This window comes from Vombatus ursinus, unplaced genomic scaffold (assembly GCF_900497805.2).
Source record: "Vombatus ursinus unplaced genomic scaffold, bare-nosed wombat genome assembly UNPS02014781.1, whole genome shotgun sequence".
Lineage (NCBI taxonomy): Eukaryota > Metazoa > Chordata > Mammalia > Diprotodontia > Vombatidae > Vombatus > Vombatus ursinus.
In genome coordinates this window covers 7,316,447-7,342,233 of record NW_020954559.1, presented here as the reverse complement: position 1 = coordinate 7,342,233, position 25,787 = coordinate 7,316,447, and the positions used below count along the sequence as shown (strand labels likewise).

General features: G+C 35.1%; 1 protein-coding gene across 1 annotated transcript in view; it reads right to left on the bottom strand.

The window, feature by feature from the left end:
• Window positions 1–506: 506 nt before the first annotated feature.
• LOC114046290 (tumor necrosis factor ligand superfamily member 13B-like) overlaps window positions 507–25,787 on the bottom strand; it is a 48,921-nt gene continuing 23,640 nt past the window's right edge. The window contains exons 4-6 of the mRNA XM_027866587.1: window positions 5,948–6,060; window positions 5,704–5,854; window positions 507–1,355 (exon numbers count right to left, since the gene is read on the bottom strand). Coding sequence (XP_027722388.1) covers window positions 1,243–1,355; window positions 5,704–5,854; window positions 5,948–6,060 — 377 coding nt within the window. The 3' untranslated portion in view covers window positions 507–1,242. The remainder of the gene's footprint in view (window positions 1,356–5,703; window positions 5,855–5,947; window positions 6,061–25,787) is intronic.

Here is a 25,787-nt window from a genome sequence, read left to right as displayed (position 1 = left end):
ATTTGGGGACTTAACCAATTCAATTAGTTCTTTACAATGAATGCTACAAAATGAAAGACAAGGTTGCAGCAATGTTAGATATGGTTCTTAATAGAAAAAAACTCATAAGATATGTTGGTTTCCAGATTCCACCATTAAAGATCAGTTATAAAATGTGACATGTTATACATGCTAGAATGCTACGGCTGCTAATTGCCAACGTTTTCAGTGCGATTTACTTGTAAATTATAATAGAAGCAATTTGAAACAGGTATCGGAAATGGATATCAACTTATGCTAATGGAGTTTGCTCATTCTTTATGTCATTGCAATTGCAATTACTTGTGCAGTTCATGTTGCACATATACCCAAATTTTAGATTTGATCTGTAACCAAACTACACATCAGAATGCTTGTTGTTTAGTTGTTCAGACATGTCCAACTCTTCTTGACCCCATGGACCATAGTGCCCCAGGCCCTTCTTTCCTCCATCTCCCAAATTCTGTCCAAGCTCATGTACAAAATTGTTTAACTTCTTTTCATTTTCTCTGATGATTTTGATACATCTTCATACTTATTTTTTTTGTTTCCTTCTTATGAGAAGTTTGCCTGTCATCAAGTAATTCAGAAAACTAAATATAAAGATAAACATAACATGATACAAGTCAAAGCTCTAATACTCCCAAGATAATATCTTGAGCAAAATTCTTTAATAACATGCCATTATAATTGTTAACCCCTTACATTTTGCTTTTGTTTTTGTTTCATAGATATAATTTTATTTTGGTAATGTCTTATTTTATGTAATGTTAGGTAGAAAAAATGGTCCAATAGACACAAACATAAGAAGTGACTTCTATATTATTCTTATCAATGACAACATTTTGTTGACACCTTCACTTTGTTTTATAAAACTATGGAATGTGAAATTTGAATGAATCCTCACTGTCCCTTTTAAGTTAATGTGACATCCTGAATATAAAGACACAGCCAACAGACAAAATATGCCAACAAAGTTAAAAAATTATTTCTAATTCCTTCTCTATTGAAATGGGCTAAATTTGTCATCATTCATATGGCTATAATTCAGCTGTGGTTGTTTGCTGGGGTTCCTGTTTGGGTCTGGGTTCATCAAACCAGGACAAATGGCTCATAGAAAAGACTAATGTAACCACTTTTGGGTAGTTCCAGTTCCCCTCCCCCCTCCCAGGAGGTATAGAAAAAGAGAAGGAAATAGCCCCAAACACAGTGCTAATGAGTGTGTCAGAGCAGCTTCAGTGCACCAAAAAAAGTGCCATCTCCATCCTGGGATATTTTGGCATTCTCACGAGGTATCGCAAGTTGAAGTTCATCCCCTTCTTCTAGCTTCGCGATGCCTGGGAAAACAATTCAGAAGAACTTTAAGTGGTTATGCAAAAAGGAGAGAAAAACAATTCTCATTTAATTTGAACACTTTAAATAGAAGCTGAAACGGATTTGCCTACTAGTCATTACTTTGTAATTCAGACAGATTTCAGCTAAGTAGAATCTAACCTAAAATCAAAGTGGGAACAATTCAGTTTGGGGAAAAAAAAAAACTATTAGCAAGATTCTGCAAACTTCAAAAGTAAATAAGCTAACTTTTTAATGCAGTGCATATACTTTAAAGAAACAAACAAAAAATCCTTTCTAAGTGGAAGAACAACTAAGACAGATAAATGCACATTTTGAAAGTTAAATAATCCCATCATTCACTGTCTTCACCAAATTACTTCTTTGATGATTGATTATAAAAGACAAATGGACTGAAACTAAATAAATCAATTGCCCACAAAGATTATTTTTGTTTAACTATAGGTTATCTTAATAAATAGGAATAAATAAAATAATTATAAAATTACATGACATACATTACTTTCAATGCTATAATTAATATATAGTATATTACAATAATATATAATGTAATATAATAATGCCTTAATCCTTAAAATTTACAGACTGCAATATAAATCTTTTAGTAAAGTTGTTTTACGTAGGTGTGTATGCCAACTGTGTTTAGAAAAGAAAAGGTAATGTGCTCTTTAGAAAAGAAGTGGTGGCAGTAGGGAGGGAAAGGAAGATGGAATTAAAAGATTGACTATATGCAATTTTCTACTTCTCAATCCCTTCTTCCACCTACCTGCCTCCTCCTGGTTGACATCTAAATCCCAATATTAAGAACATCCCTGAGTGATAATAGTTTAATATTATAGGGAATGGGCCAACAAATTTGTTTCCTAGGATAGAGAAGCCCAATGTTTTAATGGAACAAATATCTCAGATGAATTAGAACTAAAATGAAGTAAAGCAAGATTGGAAAAGCAGAGTGGTAAAAAATAGGATTTTATCCGCATATTATACCACATAAAACAAGTTCAAAATGGGTATTCAACTTAAATGTTAAAGGTTACATCATTCAAGAAAAAAAATGGAAGAAAAGGAAAGGTGGTGGGTAACTTTCAAAATTATAGAAAGAAGGAGAATTCTCAATAAAAAAAGATATCAGATAGATAATAAAAGATAAAATGGATAATTTGGCCATATGAAATTGAAAAAGTTTCACATAAATGAAATTCATGCAGCTAAGATAAAAATGGAAACTAAGATTAGGATGAAAAAATTTTGCATTAAATGATTCTAATAAATTTCTGATATACAAAATATGTTAGGAATTAACACAGATGTGTAACCAAGAGTTATTACCCAATAGATAAGTAATCAAAAGAAATTAATAAACATTTATCAGAAGAATTACAAACTATGAAAGACTGATCTAAATCACATATAACAGGAAAAATATAAATTAAAATAACTCTGAGGTTTCACCTGACACCAAATTGACAAAGATGACAAAAATGGAAACAGTATTGAGTTTCTGTGGGATGACAGGTTGGACTGTGGTAGGACTGTGCATTGATCCAACCATTCTAAAAAAAAATTTGAAATTATGGGTTGAAAGGTGACCAAAATGTCTATATCTTTTGTCTCAGAGATCACACTGCTAGATATATAATCAAAGGACGTCAAAGATAGAAATGTTCTATTTATGGCAAAATATTCACGTTTATAGCATTTTTTATGGAAGCAAAGAACAAGAAACAAAGTAGATACCCAACAACTGGGGAATGGCTAAAGAAATTCTGGTAGAAAGCTGTAATAAAATATAATCACTGTGTTATAAGAAAAAATAGCAATTATGAGTAATTTCTAGAAGTAATGAAACATTGCATAAACAGATGCAAAGGAAATAAGGAACCAGAACCAAGAAAAAATCCACATGACTTACAGAAATGTAAATGACAAAAATAATCAAATGAAGCAGAATGCTGAGTAATTACAATAGCTCATCTTGGCCCCAGAAAAGAGATGAGCAAATGAATCTCCCACCTTCCATTGCCACAATGGGGGACTACTGGCTTCAGATGAGGTTTGCTTAACTATTTTTGTTGGTCTTTGTTATAAGGGAAAACGTACTTCAAGGAAGTGGTATATCTGGTAACAACTATGATACAAAAATAAGGAATAACAATAATCGTTTTAGAAATAAATGCTATGATAAAAAGAAATGATATTCTATGGACTTGAAAGAGTTCATAAACATGACAAAGTACTAACTAATCAAAAGGAGTTTGCTATTAAGGATGCTTAGCAATATTAAAGCACATGGGGTCAATAGTTACCAGACTATCAGTTGCGTTACTTATTTTTTGTCAGTTTTTTTTTTTAATGAAGATTAAGTGATTCCATTTAAATGTACTTCTTCGTGATGTTTACTGTGTGTTCTCTGACAGTAGTTTCCCAAATGATCTCAGCTTCTTAACCATGAATTGAAGTATTTTATTTTATTGACTTTTTTAAAAGCTACTAGATTTCCCCCCCTATATTTCTAAAAAGTAAGCCTACTTTTTCATTTCATCATTAGAGGCAGCTGGTAGCACAATGGATAGCATGCTAGGCTAGAAAATTTGAGTTCAAATCCAGTCTCAAATACTTACTAGCTATGTGACCCTGGGCAAGTCACTTCACATCTGTCTGTCTCAGTTTTTTCAACCACAAAATGGAGATAATAATTGTGCCTACCTCACAGAGTTGCTGTGAGGATCAGATGAGTTAGATATTAAATTTTAGATTTTTTTCTTTTTTATTCTTTGGTATAAGCCATAGTTTCATGGGAAGGGAAAGAATACATATTGGGAAATGCAATACAATATAAAAAACAAAAGATTTCAATAGAATTTATTTTTTAAATGCCACATATACCTTAAGACAAATTTTATACTTTCATTTTCATACATATCTCAATAAATATACCTAAAGTTAAATGTGATGAGATTACATCTGATCCTCTCAGCAACTCTGTGAGGTAGGCACAATTATTATTTCCATTTTGTGGTTGAGAAAACTGAGACAGACAGATGTGAAGTGATTGTAAATCAGTTAGCACAATGCCTGACAGATATTAGGCACTTAATAAATGATTATTTTTTCATTTCATAATGGCGTATTAAAACAATTATGTGGCCTTCAATGCTTTTTAATAAAGAAAAACAGAGAACATGAAATAAGGACTTTTCTAAAAAAAAATTTAATCATCCCATTTTTTGCAGATGCTAGTAAGGGGACTACTATTCAGGCATGAGTTACACTAACTGACCTCTTAGGTTCAATCCTGAGATTCTGTAAATGGCAAAAATTACACAAAGAGTTTTGGATCTCAAATTTACTGCATTCCTTCCAGGAAGTGCTGCAAAACAACTCTGAATTTTCATTTCATACACAGCAAATTGGCAAAGATAACATGATGGGAATAATGTTGAACAGATTTGGAGAAGACTGGCACATAGGATACATTGTTGGTGGAGTTGTAATCTGCTTTAATCATTTTGGAAAACAATTTGGTATTATGCAAAGAGATCATGATGTACAACTCAAGGGTGTCAATAATAAAAAGGATCCCATATATACCAATATATTTCTATCATCTATTTTTTTTGGTAGCAAAGAACTAGAAAGAAAATAAGGGCCCACTGATTGACTAAACAACTTGTAATACAAGAATGTAATGGAATGATTACTTCCCTTTGAGAAACAATTAATATAATAATACAGAGAAGCATAGGAAGACATATGAGCTGATGTAAAAAGAAAAAAAGTAGAACCAAGAAATCAATAGACACAATAACCAAAACAATGTAAATGGAAAAGAACAATAACAAAAAAACTAATACTGAATGGTATGAAATTACAGTGAACAAGCTTAAGTTCAAAGAAGAAATATGAAAAGTTACTTCCTCTTACTTCTTAGCAGAAGTTGAGTCTATGGGTGTGGAGCCCTATATATGATGGTAGAAATTTTAGATATTAAATTTTAGATTTTTTTCTTTTTTATTCTTTGGTATAAGCCATAGTTTTATGGGAAGGGAAAGAATACATATTGGGAAATGCAATATGATATAAAAAACAAAAGATTTCAATAGAATTTATTTTTTAAATGCCACATATACCTTAAGACAAATTTTATACTTTCATTTTCATACATATCTCAATAAATATACCTAAAGTTAAATGTGATTATTAAAAGGAAAAATTTCCATCAAATCATCATAAAGTAGGAGCTTGAGTTGTGTCCTGGTCATACATTAGCTGCTATTAGTAGACTTTCTTTGTTTTAATGCCCAGTAATCAGATTTGAGAGCCAACATTTACCAGCCGTATAACAGGAATTATTAGGGAGAGTTGTTGGCATATTTTGGATACACCGGAACAAAGTCACCAAACTCAGTTCATCCCCAAAAACGTGGACCTTTTTCCTCTGTATAAGATGTCCCATAGCAAAGGTGGTATCTGTGTACAGAACCTGAGAAACAAAAAAAAAAAATAAAGTCTTTAAGCATTAAGGTGGAAAATCATAGGCATACAAAGCTGGACATAAAATTATCCATGGAAATACCTGGCCATAGATGAAAAAGTAACCAGTTTCTTTGACAAGTATTTTATTTTCTTTTTCTTCTAGGGCTTTTCCTCTTTTAAAACTGAGAAGCCAAGGAACAAAGGTATAAGAACCTATAATGAAGAGAATTTATTGTAAGAAAAAAAAAAGCATGAAAGATGCAGGGTTGTTTGGTTTTTTTTTTTCATTTCCACTTACTTTGTTTCCTCTTAGGGGAGAATTCCCCACTAAAATCTCTCCAAATACTACATTGGTCCCAAAGGTTTATTAGTGTGTAACCCAGAAGGTCCATCAAACAGCTGAAGTTAAGAATGTTCTCTACAGACAAATTTCTTCTCCTTTGTTCCTTTTATTTTGCTTCTAATGTTAATAAACAACAAGGAGTGAAAATAAAATAGGTTCAATTATCTTCTCCTGTACCTGGAATTCACTAACTACTCACTTCTAGCTCTTACAATCCTTCACTTCTTTTAAGTCCCAGCTTAGAGGTTGCCTCCTATACAAAATCTTTCCTAATTTCCCCAATTCTTCCCCCTCCCACTTTTAGTGCTGACTTTCACTCAAACATCCTTGTATTTACTTAATTGTATGTATTGCATCCCTAGCAATATAATAAGTTCCTTGAGGGCAGGGTGCCTTTCATATTTATCTTCAGAGTATCTAGCACAGCAACTTAATAATAGTAGGTACTTAAAATGTGTGTTGAGTGTAAAGAATACAATACTAATAGAATACAGTAGTCCCTATCCAAAATTTGCACTTGTGAAGACCTAAAAAATATGTGATTGCTGGTTCAAATTCCATGAGCCTGTCACACCAGGGCTTTTCCTCTTACAATAATTTATTGTAAGACAAAACACACACACACACACACACACACACACACACACAAGATACTGAATTGCTGAATTTTTCACTTATTTAATTTTATCTGAAGGGATAAATTAATTTTATCTAAATTTCGATTAATTAGTTTTATCTAAAGGGAGAGAGAATTGACCATTAAAATCTCCCCCAAATACTTCATCAGTCCCAAAGGTTGATTAGCATGTGTATCATTTCTTCCTATTTAGTATTCTTAGAAGACAAATGATAAAAACCAGCACCTATCCTGAAAGGATTACAGGACCCTGGATAAATTACTGTGTGCCTTCACATCCATGGAAATTTTACACAGGTTGTTTGGTTTAATTGAACATCAAGGGCTGCCTCAGAGAGAAGTCAACATGTCTTCTTGGAAGAAAAGTATAAATCAATTTGATTACATTCAACAATTACATTCAACATTTATGAAGTACCTAGCTTCCCACCCCCACCCCCACTCCAGGCAAGATCATAATCTTTAAAGGCAAAGAATATGTCACTTACTTATCACATTGCACAGTTTGGGCATACAGCCACAGGGGTTGGCACTTAGTATTTGATGAACTAACTTGAAATATATACAGAGAGCCTCAGTAATCTTTCAATGAACATTAATGTTAATGGCCCAAACATAGTTAAATTGACCAGCACTAAGCAGGCATCTAGAAGAATGTAGGGTACTGAACTAAGCACTAGGGAAATATGTGAATTGGTCATATGTTTGTAAACTTTGGGTCTTTTTTTTTTTTTGCACCAGCTGACAACAACTTTCTGAGGCACTGTCTAGCATCAACGACATGTGCCTTCTCCCATCCCTAAAACCATGAGGCCCATAAAAATTATCTATTTTCTATAAAGAGAATGTACTTTTACAATATAATTTTATCTATGCTTAAAAAATAAAGAAAAAGAAAAGAAAGAAAAAAACCTCCTCTAACTTTATAGGTCAATGGACAACTGCAATAACACAAACATTAAATATTTATTAAACATCTATTATATTTAAGGAACTGTTCTGGGAATATAAAGACAAAGCCCTTGCTATCCAGGAGCTAATAATATAGAAGGAAGATAAGACATAGATGCAAATAATTAGGATACAAGATAGAATGAAATAAACACAGCCAAGAGTGGTGGTGGTACACATCTATTCCCTCCCATTGGGGAGGTTAAGGCTGTAGACTAGTTAAGCTCAGGAGTTCTTAACTGCAGTATGGATAAAGCCGATCAAGTGTCTATGCCAAGTTCAGCACCAATAGGAGGAGTCTCTAGGAGCAGGAGCCCACCAGGCTGCCTAAGGAGGAATGAACCAGTTTGGATCAGAAAGAATGTAGCAGGTAAAAGCTTCCTTGATAATCAGTATTGGAATAGAAACTGTGAATGATCACTGGCTATACTTCCAGCCTGGGCGGGATTAGGAGATATAGGCTCAAAAAAAAATAGTCACGGAGGCAGTGCAATGTATTAGAAAGATCAATGGGTATAGCAACAGAAGACCTACATTTGAATTCTGGCTGTACCCGCTGTAAATGGATGACCTTGAGCAAATTAGTTAGTTTCTCTAGGCATATTAATATTGATTGGTTGGTGAAATATGCAGTGTAAACAATGAACATTTTGAAGGATGCACTGGGAATGGTAGAGAGTGTAGGGATAAACACTAATTATTAGATTAGAATTAGATTAGATTAAATTGATTATCTAAAAGTAAGCTACTTTTTATGTATTTTATATGTGCCTTTTTCATACCTGTTTGTTTCTCTGTGAAAATATAAGTTCTTTGAAGGCAGGGCAGGGGTGTTGTTAAGCTCAAATGAGATAATTTATGTAAACTACTTCAAAAACTCTAAAGTGCTACATACATTCTTCTTCTTATTATTATTATTAACCTACAGTCACCAAGCCTCCATTCTGGTGATAACTTCATTCCCTGAGCCCTCTACTGTACTGCTGCTGAGTTCAAGCACTGTTGATAGAGCAATACAGGAGTGTGCTAATAAATATTTAACAACCAGGCTGAGAGAGGAGGGGGATGTATGCAGACACTATTTTAAATTTAATTTGCATTATTGTTATTTGTCCTTCATTTTGAAGAGGACCAATCACATGTGAATTGCATTTAAGTGAGGCAGAGTTGCATAAATTCGTCAGCCTCATTCTCTCTTCCAAAATCATCAATGTCCAGTGGCAAGACAAAAGTCAGGATGACTGGTGATGGTCCAGGAGGCAGTGAGTGATCTTGGCATCTTTGATGTCTGACCAAGCTCTCAGCACTCCATAGCACCTTCTTCAGCTGCCTTTATGGCCCTTGGAACAAGATGTTTTCATCTGCCCATTCCTTCTAGGAAAGTCTTCACATGTTTAAGGTAGCCATCCCCCTAACTCACCGACAGGTTTGAGGCCCTTCAGTTGCCCTCCACCCAGTTTAGCCCATCTGCCAGGATATGTGCCTCCTGCACATGCTACAGATCCTTAGAGCCACAGATGAGAGTTTAGTGAAAGTGGATACCAAAGGGGGATGAACAGCCTTGGGAAAGGCTTGGCAAACTCTCATACCAGAGATGCTAGTGTTCCTTGAATACCTCATGCACCCCAATTTGCATTATTAATACTTTCCTAAATCTAGATAATCAACAAAACAATAAATCAAACCCTGATTTATAGTTATTTTGATTTTTAAGGAGCAAATGCTTACACTAAAGTGGTTAGAGCTGATTTCAGCATACCACTGGGGCAGAAACTGTTTTGACCTTTTTAGTATCCTTAGGACTTAGTACGGTGCTTGACTAATAGTAAGTGCTTAATAAATACTTATTGACTTACTGACTGAGCTTATCATTTTCCACTACCCCTCCCCCAATTCCTTATTCCGTGTGATGTCACCACCATTCCACTAAATTCAACACACATTCATTGATACTGTGGTAATGGGTGGGGGTGGGAAAGAGAAGATTGCATGTACCCAAATAAGCATAATGCAAGATCAAAATAACATAAGGATAAAGGAGAGAGCCAGATGAAACTTTCTAAGAAATATATGGAGAAAGAAATTGCTGAGAGTTTATGGGGGTAAGTGGAGGTAGTGAATCAACAGAAGCTACTTTTGTAGAAGTATGATAATGAAAGAGAGGTGAGTGATAGGACATTTTACTTAAGGGAATAGCAGGATTAAGGGAAGGGCTTCTCTTTAGTTTCTCAGTTACAAATCCAGAACAGCAAGTTTTTGCAAACTATATACTCATATGCACATTAACAACACAAATACAGTATTAAATATTAAGAAGCTTCTGGTTTAAATAAAGATTTATAGAAATCAGTTGCTATAGCATATCAATCATCATTGCGCAAAGACCTCTTATTTTGACTACCAATAGTTAACTTAAAATTATAGATGTCTAAAAATTATGTTATTCTTAGTACTCTCTCTCCAAAAAAAATATAAAATAGTCCTCAATCCTATGCAGTCTCATGCTGCTTCATAAATCTTATAAAATACAATTCACATAATTAAATGATAAGAATTCTCCTTTTATTTTCACAATGGGATGGTTGAGGTAGACAAGTGTTGGATTATATGTATTACAAATGTAGGTCTTATCCAAAATTCTGAAATTATGGTGAATATTCAGTTTGAGTACAATTGGAAACAACTTCTAAACATAAAAAGTGAGCAGTGTAGAAAATAAATGCTGTCTGATAGGATCAGGGCTATTTACCAGTCACTGATGGGAATTAATTTTATTTCCAGGGTCTATGACTTGGTAAGTAAAAAGTTTTTAAAAATCAGCTACAATTCCAGATTGGACCAGGATTATACCTGGTAACCAAGAACCTATTTGAATTGAAATGGATATTGGGTAGTATAGAAATATAATTTACAGATGAAAGATCAAGAGCTGTTCTAACTATATAGTAAGAACATTTGTCCTTTCTTTATACAGCCTTTTTTTCCACAGAAATCCTATTTGCCTAATTCTCAAACTGTTAGGGTGGTACATTCCTTTAGGACCAATTCAAAGATGACCTAGACGTTAGTCATGTATTTAACTAACTGGTTCAGTATTCTCTTAGGTCAGTTTTTTTTCCCCTTGTGTATAATTTTAAAAAACTGAAATATGTTCAAGTAACATGGGTGCAGACCAATAAAATCAAGAGAAGTATTGAAGTTCAATTCTATTACTTCTGCAACTGCTTGCTACAAAAAAAGGTTGTGGAGGTCATATTGCCCCACTAATCTGTTTGGACATTTTTCCTTGGTGGGAATAATGTGCAGTACCCAGGCACGAAGAGTGTAAGTTGAATTACCAATGATATTCACATGTCTGCTCTTTCTGCCTTGTTCCTCAATCTGGTTAAGTACCAACTTCTGTAATATTTAGTTGTGGGAAAGTGTCATAGCCAATTTGACAATTTATAAATAACAAAATAACAATAAATCTCTAGCTTTTACAATTCAAAAAATCAGCTGCATTTCTGTCACCATTTAGTAACCCTTTAGTTTTTGTTTAAAATATTTGATAGTTCATTCTAAAAGGTGTGCAATTTGGAAAATCCTTTAGCTGTTCAGATAACATATGTCTAAGGCCAACACTAAGTGTTAAAGTAAATCTAAAACAGTACCATGTGCAAGCAGTATTGGGCTTAAGAATCACTCATGTTATTATTAATATCAAAACATTAAGTAAAAGCATGGATGTGATAAATAAAATAGGGAGACAGGAGGAATGGGAATGTTACATCTTCAGCTTGGAAGTAAGAAATGTTAAACTCTATAGGCCCTGCATAGAAGATAATTGGGACAAAAATTTGGATAGTTTAAACATGCCATTGCTTAGGAGGTATGCACAATACAAAGCAGAGAGCAAAGTGGTGTCCACATGTGGTTTGCCCAGGGCACTCTATCTTTTCAGATCACATTGGAATAAGCAGTTAATTCATTCATCACTGTGGCTAATTTTAATACCACTTAAGTAGGACTAGAAATGGAAAAACTGAGAGGTCCTGTGTTTGTTCTATAAATAGGCATTCTACCAAAGAAACAATGTCAGGGGACAATGAACACAGTCTAATGGACAGTTTTTTCTTTTTAAATTTGTTACATGGAGCAAAAAACAATTTTATTATAATCAATGTAAACAATTTATTAAATTTCAGAAGCTTAATGAGTGTTATATTCTGAAAGTAATAGCTCTTTTCTGGGATATTTCATAGCATTCTGAACCTGTCCTTACAACTTGTCATATTCTAATTTTTATTATAGTTACTTATTCATCTATCTTATGTGCACAATAACATCTTAAGTGCCTAGAGGGCAGGGACTGTTTTTGTGTAAAGAAATGAATATAATCCTCCTATATTTTTCTTAAGACTCTGCATCAGTTCCGCAAGATAATTATGTCCCCACACTCCTACTTCCATACTGTTGCTAAAGGTGGCTAGCAAGATGCACAGAGGTTTTGCACCAGGGGGAAGCTGGAAGATAAAAAGACAAACAGGAGAATACTATCTCCATATTTATTGTATGCTGAGATTAGCACCAGGGGCAGAAGTGACAAGATGACTAGCATAGAGACATGCACAGTTAAATATCCCTTTTGGCCTCTGTACACCTAAGACTTGCTCTATAGGAAGAAGGAAATGGCAATACCAATGTCAGCCTATATTATTACCCGAAGCCCGCCTATGAGTGACTAAGCTATTCCCTTTGCTACAATGTTAAGAGATAGAAGGATTATTTGGGAGAAGGTAAAACTGTGTATAGATGGTTTGGGTTCCAATCTGTTGGGTCAAAATACAAGGAATATGTAGAATTGAATTCTCAACCTGGAGATTAGGATTGGGGCTTTTTGGTGATGTTAATAGAATATGTGGTGAGTGTATTTTCCTGATTTTGTCCAACATTTCTATTTCAAATAAAATGTGCCTTTTCAACACAGCAATGGGTGTAATATAATTAATATAGTGGCTGTTCATGGTGAAGAAATTTAGAAAGAGAAAGCAACAATCATGAGGACTCAAAGTATTTAATTTGGGTATATATGAACACAGTCAAAGTGTTTTTATGTTCAATGACTCATTTGATTCTGACAGAGAGGTAGATAGGGTAGGTATTATTTCTATTTTACAAAAGAAAATATAATAGAAGAGATTTGTTATATTTCTCTCACACAGTGCTTAACACAGTACCTCATCTAAGTAAGTCCATAATTTTTTAATTGAATAATTGTAGCTGGTCAGAAACAGGATATTTGTTGTGTCCCAAAGGCAAACCACAGCTGAAAAACAGAACTGGATAGACTCAAGATTTAACATTTTTGCTTTTTTTTCTAATTTATTTTTATTGACATTATTCTGTTTTGCTCATCCAATTAGTCTACTACTTCAATTAATTCCCAAATGACAGAAATCCAGGAAGTAAAGTATTAATTTATACTCTTTAAAATAAAAAAAGCCTTCAGTCGACAACCATTTATTGATTGACAGCTATGTGACAGAATGGGTAACTAGGTGGTACAGTGAATAGAGAGCCAGGCTTGGAGTCAGAAATACTCATCTTTGTGAGTTCAAACCAAGCCTCGGACACTCTCTGCATTACCCTGGGCAAGTCATGTAACCCTGTTTGCCTCAGCTTCCTCATCTGTAAAATGAGCTGAAGAAGGAAATGGCCAATCACTCCAGTATCTTTGCCAAGAGAACCATGAATTGGGTCATGAAGAGTTGGACATGATTGCACAACAAAGTATGGCAGACACTATGCTATCTGCTGTGATCACAAAATGATAACCAAAATAGTCCCTGCTCTCAAGAGGCTTATGTTCTATAGAGGGAAACTATGTACTAATATAAGTAATACAAAATAAATAGCCACAAAATAAATACAGGGTAATTGTGGGGGGAAAGGGCATTAGTAACTGTGGGGATTAGGAAAGCCTCACACATAAGTGTCTAACTTTGGAGAAATAGATCCCATAAGAAGGGAAATGTAAGTTTCAATTTTAAAAAGGAAAATGGTGAAATCATGTATGCCAGAGAGTTACTGTGAATCATTAACCAGGGATACCAAGCCTCCACTTTCACCCACGCCCTTACAAAACAACAATCCCTTTCACTCATAAGAAGCAACATTTTAAGAATGAGATAATACATGTGAAGTGTTGCACATTTTGAAGAGTTATAGACAAGTTAGTTATGATAATAACAGCAATAAAAATAGCTGGCACACAGTACTTTATAGTCTTCAAAGTGTTTTTATGTTCAATGACTCATTTGATTCTGACAGCAACCGTGTGAGGTAGATAGGGTAGGTATTATTTCTATTTTACAAAAGAAAAAAGAAAAGGACACGATGGCTGCCTGAACAAAAGACAGGCTATTCAGATCCTATGCATCTACTCCAGCAAAACCTTTACATTCATGCCAAATCAAATAATCCAAAGAGAAACTACAGTAAGTGACAACTTCTACCCTAGACATGTACAAAAAAAATCAGCCAGAAGCCCAAGGGAAATAGGAAACGGGACTCTTTTAAGCAAAGCAAGCACCAGCATGACCAGAGATAGGACACATGTAGATTGGAGGACTCTGGATCCAGAGATAAAGTAGAGAGTTCCCTTCAAAAGCTCCAGTGTGGTCAGAAAGTCTCGGGTTAGGGATCTTGGAAGTCTCGGGAAACAGGGGTAGATAGTGACCTGTGTGTTGCTCACCAGTACTAAGACATGAACAACCCAGGCCTGAGAGCTCTAAGGCCTTCCTAATACCCTGCCCTGAGATGTCAGAGAGGGTCCTGCATACATAGCACTGAGAACATCAAAGATCCGGGGGCAGGTGGAAGGAACACAAACTGATGAAGGTCAGCAAAAGAACCCAGGGGATCCATAGCAAGACCAGGAGGGGTCAACTACCCTATTCAAAAGTGAAGCAAGAGCTGAAGCCTGACTCTGGCTCAAAGCCCCAACCAAGAACTAAAGTTGCAGAATTGAGTAAATACAGTTTTTCAAAATCACCAACCAGTATTTTTAAATGCAAATATAACTATATAACAATAGTAAGCTCAAAGAATAAAATGAATTTTCCACAAGGATTACATGAATGCCTTTAAGAACTGAAGCAAAAAAAAAAATAGAAGAACAAAAAAGTTTTGACCAGAAAGCGGTAAACATCATCCAAGAAATAGAATTGCTGAAAACTAGAATAGACCAAATAAAAATAAATAATTCAGTGAGACAGCAACACATATTGAAACAAAATCAAAAGACAAAAAATATCTGATATAAAAAAAGACTTGAGGAAAAGGTCAAGGTAAATAATTCAAGAATCATTGTATCCCCTGAAGAACATGATTTTTTTTAAAAGCCTGGATATTACATTTTAGGGAATCATAAATGAAAACTATCCCAGTCCATTAAAATCAGAAGGAAAACCATAGAAAGAATCCACTGATCATCTCCTGAAAGGAACCTCAAAAGAAATAAGCCCAAGAATGGCATAGCCAAAATCCAGAGTTCCCATTTCAAAGAAAAAAATACCTCAAGCATCCAGAAAGAAGCAGTTCTAATACCAAGGAATTATAATGAGGATCACAGGTTCCAAGATACAGGCTCACAGTCAAAAATAACTTACTCTCCAAAGCTGAGTATAAGCCTACAGGAGAAAATATTAACCTCTAATAGAATGGAATACTTTGAAGCTTCTCTGAAGAAAAGACCAGAACTCTGTAGGACCTTTGGAACACAAACACAAAAATCCAGAGATATCTAGAAATGTATGGGACCCATTGTAAGAGATTTATTAGAAAGAACTGACAGGTGTCTTCAAGTCTGTGAAATACTATTATGTAGAAGAATCATTTGCTTTGTTCTTCTTGGCCCCAGAGAGCAGGACTAGGCCCAATGAATAGAAAATGGAGAAGCACAAATTTGAGTTCAGTGTAAGGAAAAACGTAATCATTAGATCAAAAGTGAAATGGGTTTGCTTGGTAGGCAATACTTTCCTCTTCACTAGAGGCCTTCTAGCAAAGGCTGGATAATAACTTGTCAGCGATGATATAGAGATATTCTTTATCTGATAGGGTTAGGAATCGATGAAATCCCTTCTAAATTAGAGACCTTCTACTAAAAGTGAAATGTCAAGGTACAAAGCTATGTGATTAAAACCAAGCAGGAAATGTCTTAATGGAGATTACAATTCTTGGAGTAATGTTATTATTTTGTTGTGACTGTTTTTCTTAACTTTTCCTTACTGCAGATGTTTCACAACTCCAAATTACAAGGATGACTGTTTCATATTGGACAGTATTGCTTCACATAAACAGGGTGTAGCATAGGGGAACATAATTCTGGGATTTCCCCTAACTCTCATGATGCAAATTGTATGATATCATTTACAAATTTCTTATTACTGTGGCTTAAGTTATGATGTGAAGGTACTCTGCCTATTTATTTTCTGATTCCCCCCCCCAAAAAATCTTGATTTTCCCTGGTTTATCAGACTTAAATAATTAATTCCTAATTAGGACTCATGAAAACAAATTTTGTGGTCAAAATAATTTCATCTAAAATTATATTTTGTATATGTGTTGTGTGTGCTTTGTTTACTCTATTTTTATTGCAGGCAAGTACTTCTCAAGCCAATATTCTGCTTTTTTTTCTTTCATAATTGGAAAAAAATGCTACAAACTGTGATATATAAAGAAATAATTTTACACATAACATATATAATAAATGTTTTGTATAAAGGAAAATTCTTACTTTATTTTTCTCAATTACATGTAAGAATTTTAAAAATATTTTTTATTTAGATTTCCAAATTCTCTCTGTCCCTTTCTCCCCTCCCACACCTTGATATACCAATGTGATATAAATTATGCATGAGAAATCATGCAAGACATATTTCCACATTAGCCATGTTGTAAAAGAAAATAAAGACCAAAATAAAAGTTAAAAAGTGTGTTTCAGTCTTCACTCAGATGCCATCAGTTTTTTTCTCTGGAGATGGGTGGCATTTTTCATCATAAGTCCTTCAGAATCTTCTTTGATCATTGTATTTCTCAGAATAGCTAAGTCATTCACCATTGATTATTATACAATACTGCTGTTACTAGGGAGAATGTTCTTGTGGTCCCACTTACTTCACTTTGCATCAATTCATGTCTTCCTAAGTTTTTTTTTTTCTGAAACCATCCTGCTTATCATTTCTTATAGCACAATATTATTTGATCACAATCATATAGCACAATTTATTAAGCCATTTCCCAATTGATGGACATTTGCTCAATTTCCATTTCTTTGAAACCAGAGAAAATGCTACTATAAATATTTTTGTACATGTAAGTCCTTTTCCTTTATCTTTGACCTCTTCGGGATACATAGGCATACTTAGGCAAGTCACTTAACCTGTATTTGCCTGGGAGGCAATTAGTTGGCTCACTAGAAAAGAGTGCTGGGCCTGAAGTCAGGAAGGCTTGAGCTCAAATCTGGCCTCAGACACTAACTAAGTTGTGTGACCCTGGGCAAGTCACCTAACCTCTATTTACCTTAATCCACTGGAGAAGGAAATGGTCAACCACTCTAGTATGTATGCCAAGAAAGTCCCATGGACTGTATGGTCAATGTGGTCACAAAGAGTCAGACATGACTGAATGACTTAACAAAAACAACAAATGGTGTTGCTGAATCAAGGGGTAATGCACTAGGCATAATTCCAAACTGCTCTCCAGAATAGCTGGATCATTTCACAACTACACCAACAATACATTGGGGTCCCAATTGTTACATGTTCTCTCCAACATTTGTCATTTTCCTTTTCTCTCATATTAGCCAATATGATGACTGTGAGCTGGTACCTAAGAGTTGTTTTAATTTGTATTTCTCTAATCAATAGTGATTTGGAGCATTTTTTTCATATGACCATAGATACTTTTGATTTCTTCTTCTGAAAACTGCCTGCTTGTATCCTTTGGCAATTTATCAATTAGGGAATGATTTGTATTCTAAATTTGACTCAGTTCTATCTGTCTGTCTCTCTCTCTTTATATATACATATATATATATATATACATATATATATAAATTTGAGAAATGAGGCCTTATCAGAGAAACTTACTGTAAAAATATGTATTTTACCCAGTTTCTTACTTTCCTTCTAATCTCAGATACATTGGTTTTGTTTGTGCAAAACCTTTTTAATTTGATGTAATCAAAATTATCCATTTCACATTTCATATTGTACATATAGGTCTTTTCTTTTTTCTTTGATCACTTTGGGATACATACCTAGTAGTACTATTGCTTGTGACCTTAGGCAAGTCATTTAACCTCTATTTGCCTGGGAGGCAACTAGTTGACTAAGTAGAAAAGAGTTCTGGGCCTGGAGTCAGGAGGACCTGAGTTCAAATCTGGCCTCAAACACTTACTATCTCTTGTTTGGTCACAAATTATTTTCTTTCTTTCTTTTTTTTTTTTTAGTGAGGCTATTGGGGTTAAGTGACTTGCCCAAGGTCACACAGCTAGTATGTGTCAAGTGTTTGGTCTGAGGCCGGATTTGAACTCAGGTCCTCCTGACTCTAGGGCTGCTGTGCCACCCAGCTACCCCCCCAAATTCTTTTCTTATTCCTAGATCAGAAAATAAAATTTTCCATGCTCCCTAAATATGCTTATGCTATCACTCTTTATGTCTAAATCATGTACCCATTTTGACTTTGTCTTAGTATATGGTGTGAGATGTTGGTCTATACCTAGTTTCTGTCAAATTTCTTTCCAATTTTTCCCCAAATTTTGTCAAATAGTGAGTTCTTGTCCCAAAAACTTGGATCTTTGTGTTTACTAAACACTAGATTGAAATAATCATTTATTATTGTGTATTGTGTACCTAATGTATTCCACCACTCTGTTTCTTAGCCAATACCAGATTGTTTTGATCACTGTTGTTCAGTCATGTTCGACTTTTCACGACCCCATGTCCATGGGGTTTTATTGGCAAAGATAATGGAGTGGTTTTCTATTTTCTTCTCTGGTGGATTAAGGCAAACAGAGGTCAAATGGCTTGCCCAGGATCACACAGCTAGTAAGTAGCTGAGACTGGATTTGAACTCAGGTCATTCTTACTCTAGGGGCCATATTTTTTTTTTCTTTGAGATTTTACTTGTAGCTGTTTTAATATCATTGTCTTCTGAGTTTGTGTTTGATCGTCCCTGTTACCATAATAACTTGTTATGTCAGGTTATTTTTTTTGCTCATTTTTCCAGCTGACTTCTTGATTTTGAACTTTATTTTAAAGTTGGGCTCTGCTTCCTGGGAAGGAGTCCCAAACTTCAGCTTTTTCATGTTGCTGTTTTCAAAGCTAATTCTGGGCATCTGTTAAGTTTTTGGTGCTTCTGAGGTGCTTCTGACACTCTTTAAGATCTAAAGAGAGATGTGGTCACTGCTCTCCTGACCTGTGCTCTGGCCATTATCCAGAAAGTGACCTTGCTCCCCTATACCTGAAGGTGCTAGTGCTTCTCTTGGCCCTGAAATTATAACCAGTTTCCCTGCTCTCCTGTAGCCACAAATGCTTTCTGCCTTACAACTAAGACCAGTGCCTCCTTCTTCCTTGTGAGCAACCACAAGCACTTTTCTCCACCCTGGAACTTTGACCAGGGCCCCTGTTCCATTGTGGCTATGAATATTAGTGTGCTAGTGCTCCTCTTTGTCCTCCAACTGTGACCTTGAACTACATTGTATTTAGGCCGTGCGACAGGGTCCTGAACCTAGGACCATCAAAAGGTCCCCTGTATTCTCTTTCTGACAAGTTTTCAGAATCTCTTACCATCTGTGGGCAGAAAACTCCTGAAATTGCTGTTGCCTCTGATGTAGTGGCCTTCTACGCCTGTTTCTAGCATCGTTGTGGAGGGCCTACACTGGGTGCTAGGCCCAACCATCATCTCAGCAAGACAGACTTTTCCTGATGACCTCTTAAGTTGTCTTACGCTGGAAAATTGTTTTATCCTAACCTCTTGTTGCTCTGCTACTTCAGAATTTGATTTGAGGCATTATTTTAAAGCTACTTGGAGGGGAATTTGGGAAAGTTCAGGAAAGTTCCTGCCTCTACTTCACCATCGTCAAGGAAAATATTTTTGAGAATGCTGCACTCAGTGTGTATTCATTCATGATTATGCATCCTGAGTGTAGTAGGAAAAAGTTGTCTGAGATTTAAAAAAAATTTTCTATCTTAGTTCAGTATAATTCAAATATAATCAAAATTCATCTAGTCTATTCCAACAGGCAAATACTGAATGAATTGCTCTTCTACTAACTTCTGAAATATACTGATTGTTTTTCTTTAATTAAGCCCCAAATATTGCTCACATCTGAGAAATCTTCCTAGGGTCCTACAGTTTTCTTTCAAGTCATCAAATAATTTGTTTTACATCTTGTGAAAAGCTAATTGTCTGCTTCTAGCATTAGACCCCTCATGTAGCTGGCATCCATAGCAACCAAAAGACCATCTAAAAGAAACCACAAAATATCTATTTCAGATATGGACTAAGCATTCTGACACAAAAAAGTACATCATTATGACAGAATTTTTTTTAATCAAACAAGGAACCAAGAGCCAGATGAACTGAAGAAGACATGGAAAATTCTAGTGGTCCATTTGCTTCTATTAGTTCTCTCATATTACCAAAAACAACAAAACAAAACAAAAAACAAACCTCATTACCTCAATATTGATTTTGGTGTGTGGGGATACTTCTTCCACTGAGAGAAGTCATAGTGCCCTCAGAATCTTATTACATAGTCCTCATGGGTTAATGTGGTCAAAAAGAATTTATCAACTTTAGGCCAAAATTTCTCAACATTGTTCTTGGACAACAGATCTACCATTTATTGCTAGGCTCATACTCAAAGCCTTTCCAGCCTGGGATGCTCAAAAGTCCAGGATCATTCCTCTGATATGATGAAGCATAAAGTAGTAAGAAAAAGTGCATTATATCTCTAAAAGATCAGATTTTATATGCATTTAATGTTATGAGAATTTTTGGTGGTCTAATGGACTTCAGTCACCGCTCTTATGAAATAATGATGAAATCAGACAAAGTTGCAGCTGCTACTATTGTTTAAAGTCTAATTTTATTTTATTCTACAATGAGTCAGTAGCCAATGAATTGTATCATTCAGTCTCCAGATAGGTCAATTACCTTCACTTTTTTTCCCCAATGACCACAAAATGCTGACCTGCCATTACACAAACATGTGTTATAATAGAATGTGATTGGCTCAGTATAAATCTGTTACCAAACCAAAAAAAAGACCTGCGCTTCCTCAGGACCATTCTTCCATTCCTCAAAATTTCTATGCATTATTAGTCATTTTTACCTCCTTCCCTTTAGTCACAGAAGAAAAGACATTCTTAGTAGCTGACACTTTAACTGTACTCAATCATATTTCTTCCCATTTGTTTAGGACTTTGCTCCAGCAATCATTTATTCTTTCTCATACATCTTCATTCTTTCCTTTTAGTAGAAAAGACTGAAAAAAAATACTAGATTCATAATCAAGAGGACCTGAATTCAACTGTTGGCTTTGCTATTCACCAGCTGTGTGACTTTGGGCAAGTCATTTAACTTCTGACTCTCAGCTGTAGAAAGGAGTTGAACAAGACAACCTCTAAGGTCTTTTCCAGTGCTAAATCCTCTTATCTTTGCCATTGGATGCTTCCTCTTTCTCTAATGTTTGAAAAAAAAAAACCATTCCTTTGATATTTCTACCATACAACCACTGTTTCATTTTTTCCTATCTCTGCATTACTAATGTTCTGGGGAAGGATATAGTCAATGTCTCTATTTCCTCACCAAGCCATTTTTTTTCATCCTCTTACAATCTGACCTTCCCACCCTCAACACTGTATTGCAACTTCTTGCCAAAAGATCAATGCTAATCATCAAATATTATTGCTTTCTTTCAAACTCTATCCTTCTCTGTCCCTTCTTCAGCATATGACACTATTAACAACTCCTTCTTATTAGGTGATTTCTACTCCCTTAGCTTCTAAACTCTCTAACCATTCATTCTCTTTATCCTCAGGCTCCTTTCTTCCTCACCTCTTAATCTTGGTATTATTTAAGGTAATGTCCTTATTCCTTGTCTCATCCTAAAGTACACTCTTTCCTTTGGAAATCTCATTCATTCCCACGGCTTAAACTACCACCTCTATGTTAGGTGGCATAGTGGAAAGAGAGCTAGATTTAGAGGCAGGAAGAGCTGAGTTCAAATCTTACCTAAGACATTTATGAACTGTGTGATCCTGGGCAAGTCACTCATCCTCTCTTTGCCTCGCAGTTTACTCATCTGGACAATGGAGATAATAACTATACCTGTCTCACAGAATTGTTGTGAATTATTATTTGTAAAGCACTTCACAAACTTTATAGCATTATATAAATGCTAGCTGTTATTCATGCATATGATTCCCAAATCTGTATCTTTAACCCTAGCCTCTATTCTGAGCCTAACTTTGTCACCTATGTCCTTACTGGTGTGGTTGAGTGATGAAAAGACACAGTCTACCAGGTCCAAGACTAAGACTTCAGCACAAGTCTGGGGCAGGGTATTCATAAAGGGAAAAAAAAAACCCTAAAGCTTTGGAGAGATGAGTTAAGTCAAACTGTAAGCTCCCCTGATACAATCCTGATCTTTTCTTCTTAATAGTACTGAATGCTGAGGAGAAATAGTCCTTGGATTTCAGAGCTCTAAAAACACCTCTGGTACTCTCATCGCCTGATCTTTCGGTTATGCTTCCTTTGTAAAGATTGCATTACTCCATCCTAGAATTTGCTTGATCAGCCAGACACACATATGAGCCCTGCCTTATGTGGAATACAATGTCTAGACTCACATTTCCAGTGACCTAGAGAAAATCTACACCTGAGCAACCTACTATAATATCACATTCAAAATTACTGAACAAAAGTTTCTTTCCCTCCCACCCCCTTAAAAAAAAAACAAAACAAACCCTGTTCTTTCTCATCTCACCATTTTTGTCAGTGGCATTATTCTTCCAGTCTCCCAGATTCAAAACTTTTGGGAATCTTTGACTTATCCTTCTTCTTCACCTCATAGATCCAAGCTGTCACCCATTCCTGTTGATTCCACCACCACAACATCTCTCTCAGCTCTCTTCTCCTTTTTCTTCTTACTCCATCTACCCAACAGCTAGCCTTGTAGCTAGCCTTTAAAGTTCAACAGTTTGATTCAAAAACCACCTTGTATATAAAAGCTTACCTGATCTGCCTGCCATCACTAATGATCTTCTTCCTTACATCACACCTAGCTAACAATTTGTTCTGCATTTCTCTGATTCATGTATCACAAACTAATTTACTTTATGTCTTATACTCCTACTAAACTATAAGATCCATGAAGGCAGGGACTGTATTCCATAGTAATAATGATGACACACATTTACATAGCATTTTAAGATTTGTGATAGAAATTTCTCATTCCATACTTTTGAGGTAGACACGGCAATTATTATTGTTCCCATCTTACAGCTAAGGAAATTGAGGCCCTGAGAAGTTAAGTGATTTTGTCCATGGTCATACAGTTAGCAAGTCTCTGAGGCAGGATTCAAACTAACTCTAGTATTTTCTTCACTATTCCACGCTCACTACCTCACTTCATATCTCTCCCAGTGCCCCTCAGTTTTCTGTAGTCAATAAGAACTTAACAAATTTTTGTTGAATCAATGAATAGATAAGTCAGTAGTACCAATTTAATGTGCAAAAATAACAACTTAGAATTAGAATTAGAATTATTACTGCATTACTTTGCAATGCTTTGAAGTAGATACTGTAAACATTTTTATTCCCAATAATACATAAGAAAACTGAAACAAAGGAAGATTAAGTGACTTGGCCAAAGTCACATAGCTAATAAGCTTCAGAGCCAGAATTTACACTCACGACATTGGACTCCAAGTCTAGTGTTCCTTCCACAAAAACAGACATTGCTTCATAGGGAGTTAGATTCCCACAGTACATTAAGTCATAGTAAGATAGAAACTTTGTAAGTTGTATTACTTCTATCACAATTATTTCCCAGATGATGTTCCAACACTTAGATACTTGGGTTACTCCAGTTATTTACTAAAATTGTGTACAGAACAATGCAGAGTCAAGGATCCTATCCCATGTGAATTAATTAGCTCTATTCTGTTACGCTGAATAGGAGGGCCTCAGCCAATGATCTTATTGATTCAATACTATCAGTGACCAAGTGGAGAGGGTGTCAGGTGTCATCAAAAATGAGTCCCTATTTACTTGAGAAACAACTTAAATAAAGCCTTCACTGACAGTAGTTCAACATACCATCTTAAAACATGAAAGAAAGCACATTTGTTTACCAAGTCATATGGATCTTTTGCTAATGTTTGAAAAAAAAACATTCCTTTGATATTTCTACCATACAACCACTGTTTCATTTTTTCCTTTCTCTGCATTACTAATATTCTGGGGAAGGTTACAATCAATGTCTCTATTTCCTCACCAAGCCACTTTTTTTCATCCTCTTACAATCTGACCTTCCCACCCTCAACACTGTACTGCAACTTCTTGCCAAAAGATCAATGCTAATCATCAAATATTATTGCTTTCATGTGTCTCCCATGTGAATGAAACTGCCAAAGATTATCTTGACAAATATTGTGACTTTTTTTCAACAGCTTCAAGAAGTTTCCAAGTTGCTTAAAGCTAGAATTTGACCTGAAAGTATTTCTGTGGTTTTATTTTAGTTATGAGAAATTTATTTTTGCTTCCAGTTAAACGTTGCATGTATCTGTTGTCGGAAGAGCAGAGCAAAGAGCAAGTGCTTTAAAAAAATTATCCTTTAGTTATTCATATCACACATAAGTGAATTAGAGTTTTATAGGGAAAATCAAATTTTACATCTTTGAAAATCCAGAGTCAAGATAGCAAATATTTTTAATCACTTAAAAAAAACAAATTCATAAATCACCTCAGTAAGAAATTTTCCCTGGAGAAAATAGAAATTAAACTTTGGTTTTCTTTCTGTTATGACATACATTTTTTCCTTCATGAATTATGTACCTCACAGATATTAATAAATGACATTTATACATCACTTTAACATTTGCAAAGGACTTTACATACATAATCTCATTTGAGCCTTGAACTACCCAGTGACTTAGGTTCTACAGGTATTATTCTCATTTTTTTTCCAGAAGAAGAAACTGACGTTCATAGAGGTTAATAAAATTGCCCACGATCAAATATTTAACTAATAGCAAAGGTAGGATTTGAACCTATAGGTCTTCTTGACTCTATGTCCAGAACCCTATCTACTGTGCCAGGCCTCCTCACATTCAGATAGTGTACATATGGCAGCTTATCCTTTAGGAAAGCTTGCTTTTGTTTGGCACTTTGCAATAAAATATTTTTTATTCAGAATATAAATGATAGGATGTTGGAGTTCAGGGGGGAAGATGATTTTTTTTTAAAAAGTTATCTTCATGACAAAGTGACAAATGATAAGAATATAAGTTGATATTAAATAACTATTTTTGAGCAACAAAACCACCAACAACAAAAACAAAACAATTTCCAGATAATATCCTAAAGCAATTTTAGCTTCAGCTGGCTTCATATGCTTTCCACAGTTCTGTTTCTTGAAATCTCTTATTTCCCTGAACTTATGCTATTCTCTTTAGAAGCCTCTGTGTCGGGACTGAGGGACTGAAAAGCATGGCCAATCAGTCTGTCTGTCTATCTTTCTCTCAGTCTTTCTGTGAATCTGGATCTCTGTCTCTGTCTAACTTTGTGTCTCTATTTCTGCCTATTTTTCTTCATCTCTCTATCTTCTGTCTGTCTCATCCTAAGAGAGTAGGCAGAGCTGAAGCTTTGTAAAAGGTAAAAAGTGAGCAAGACCTTATGGTGTGTGTGTGTGTGTGTGTGTGTGTGTGTGTGTGTGTGTGTGTGTGTGTGTGT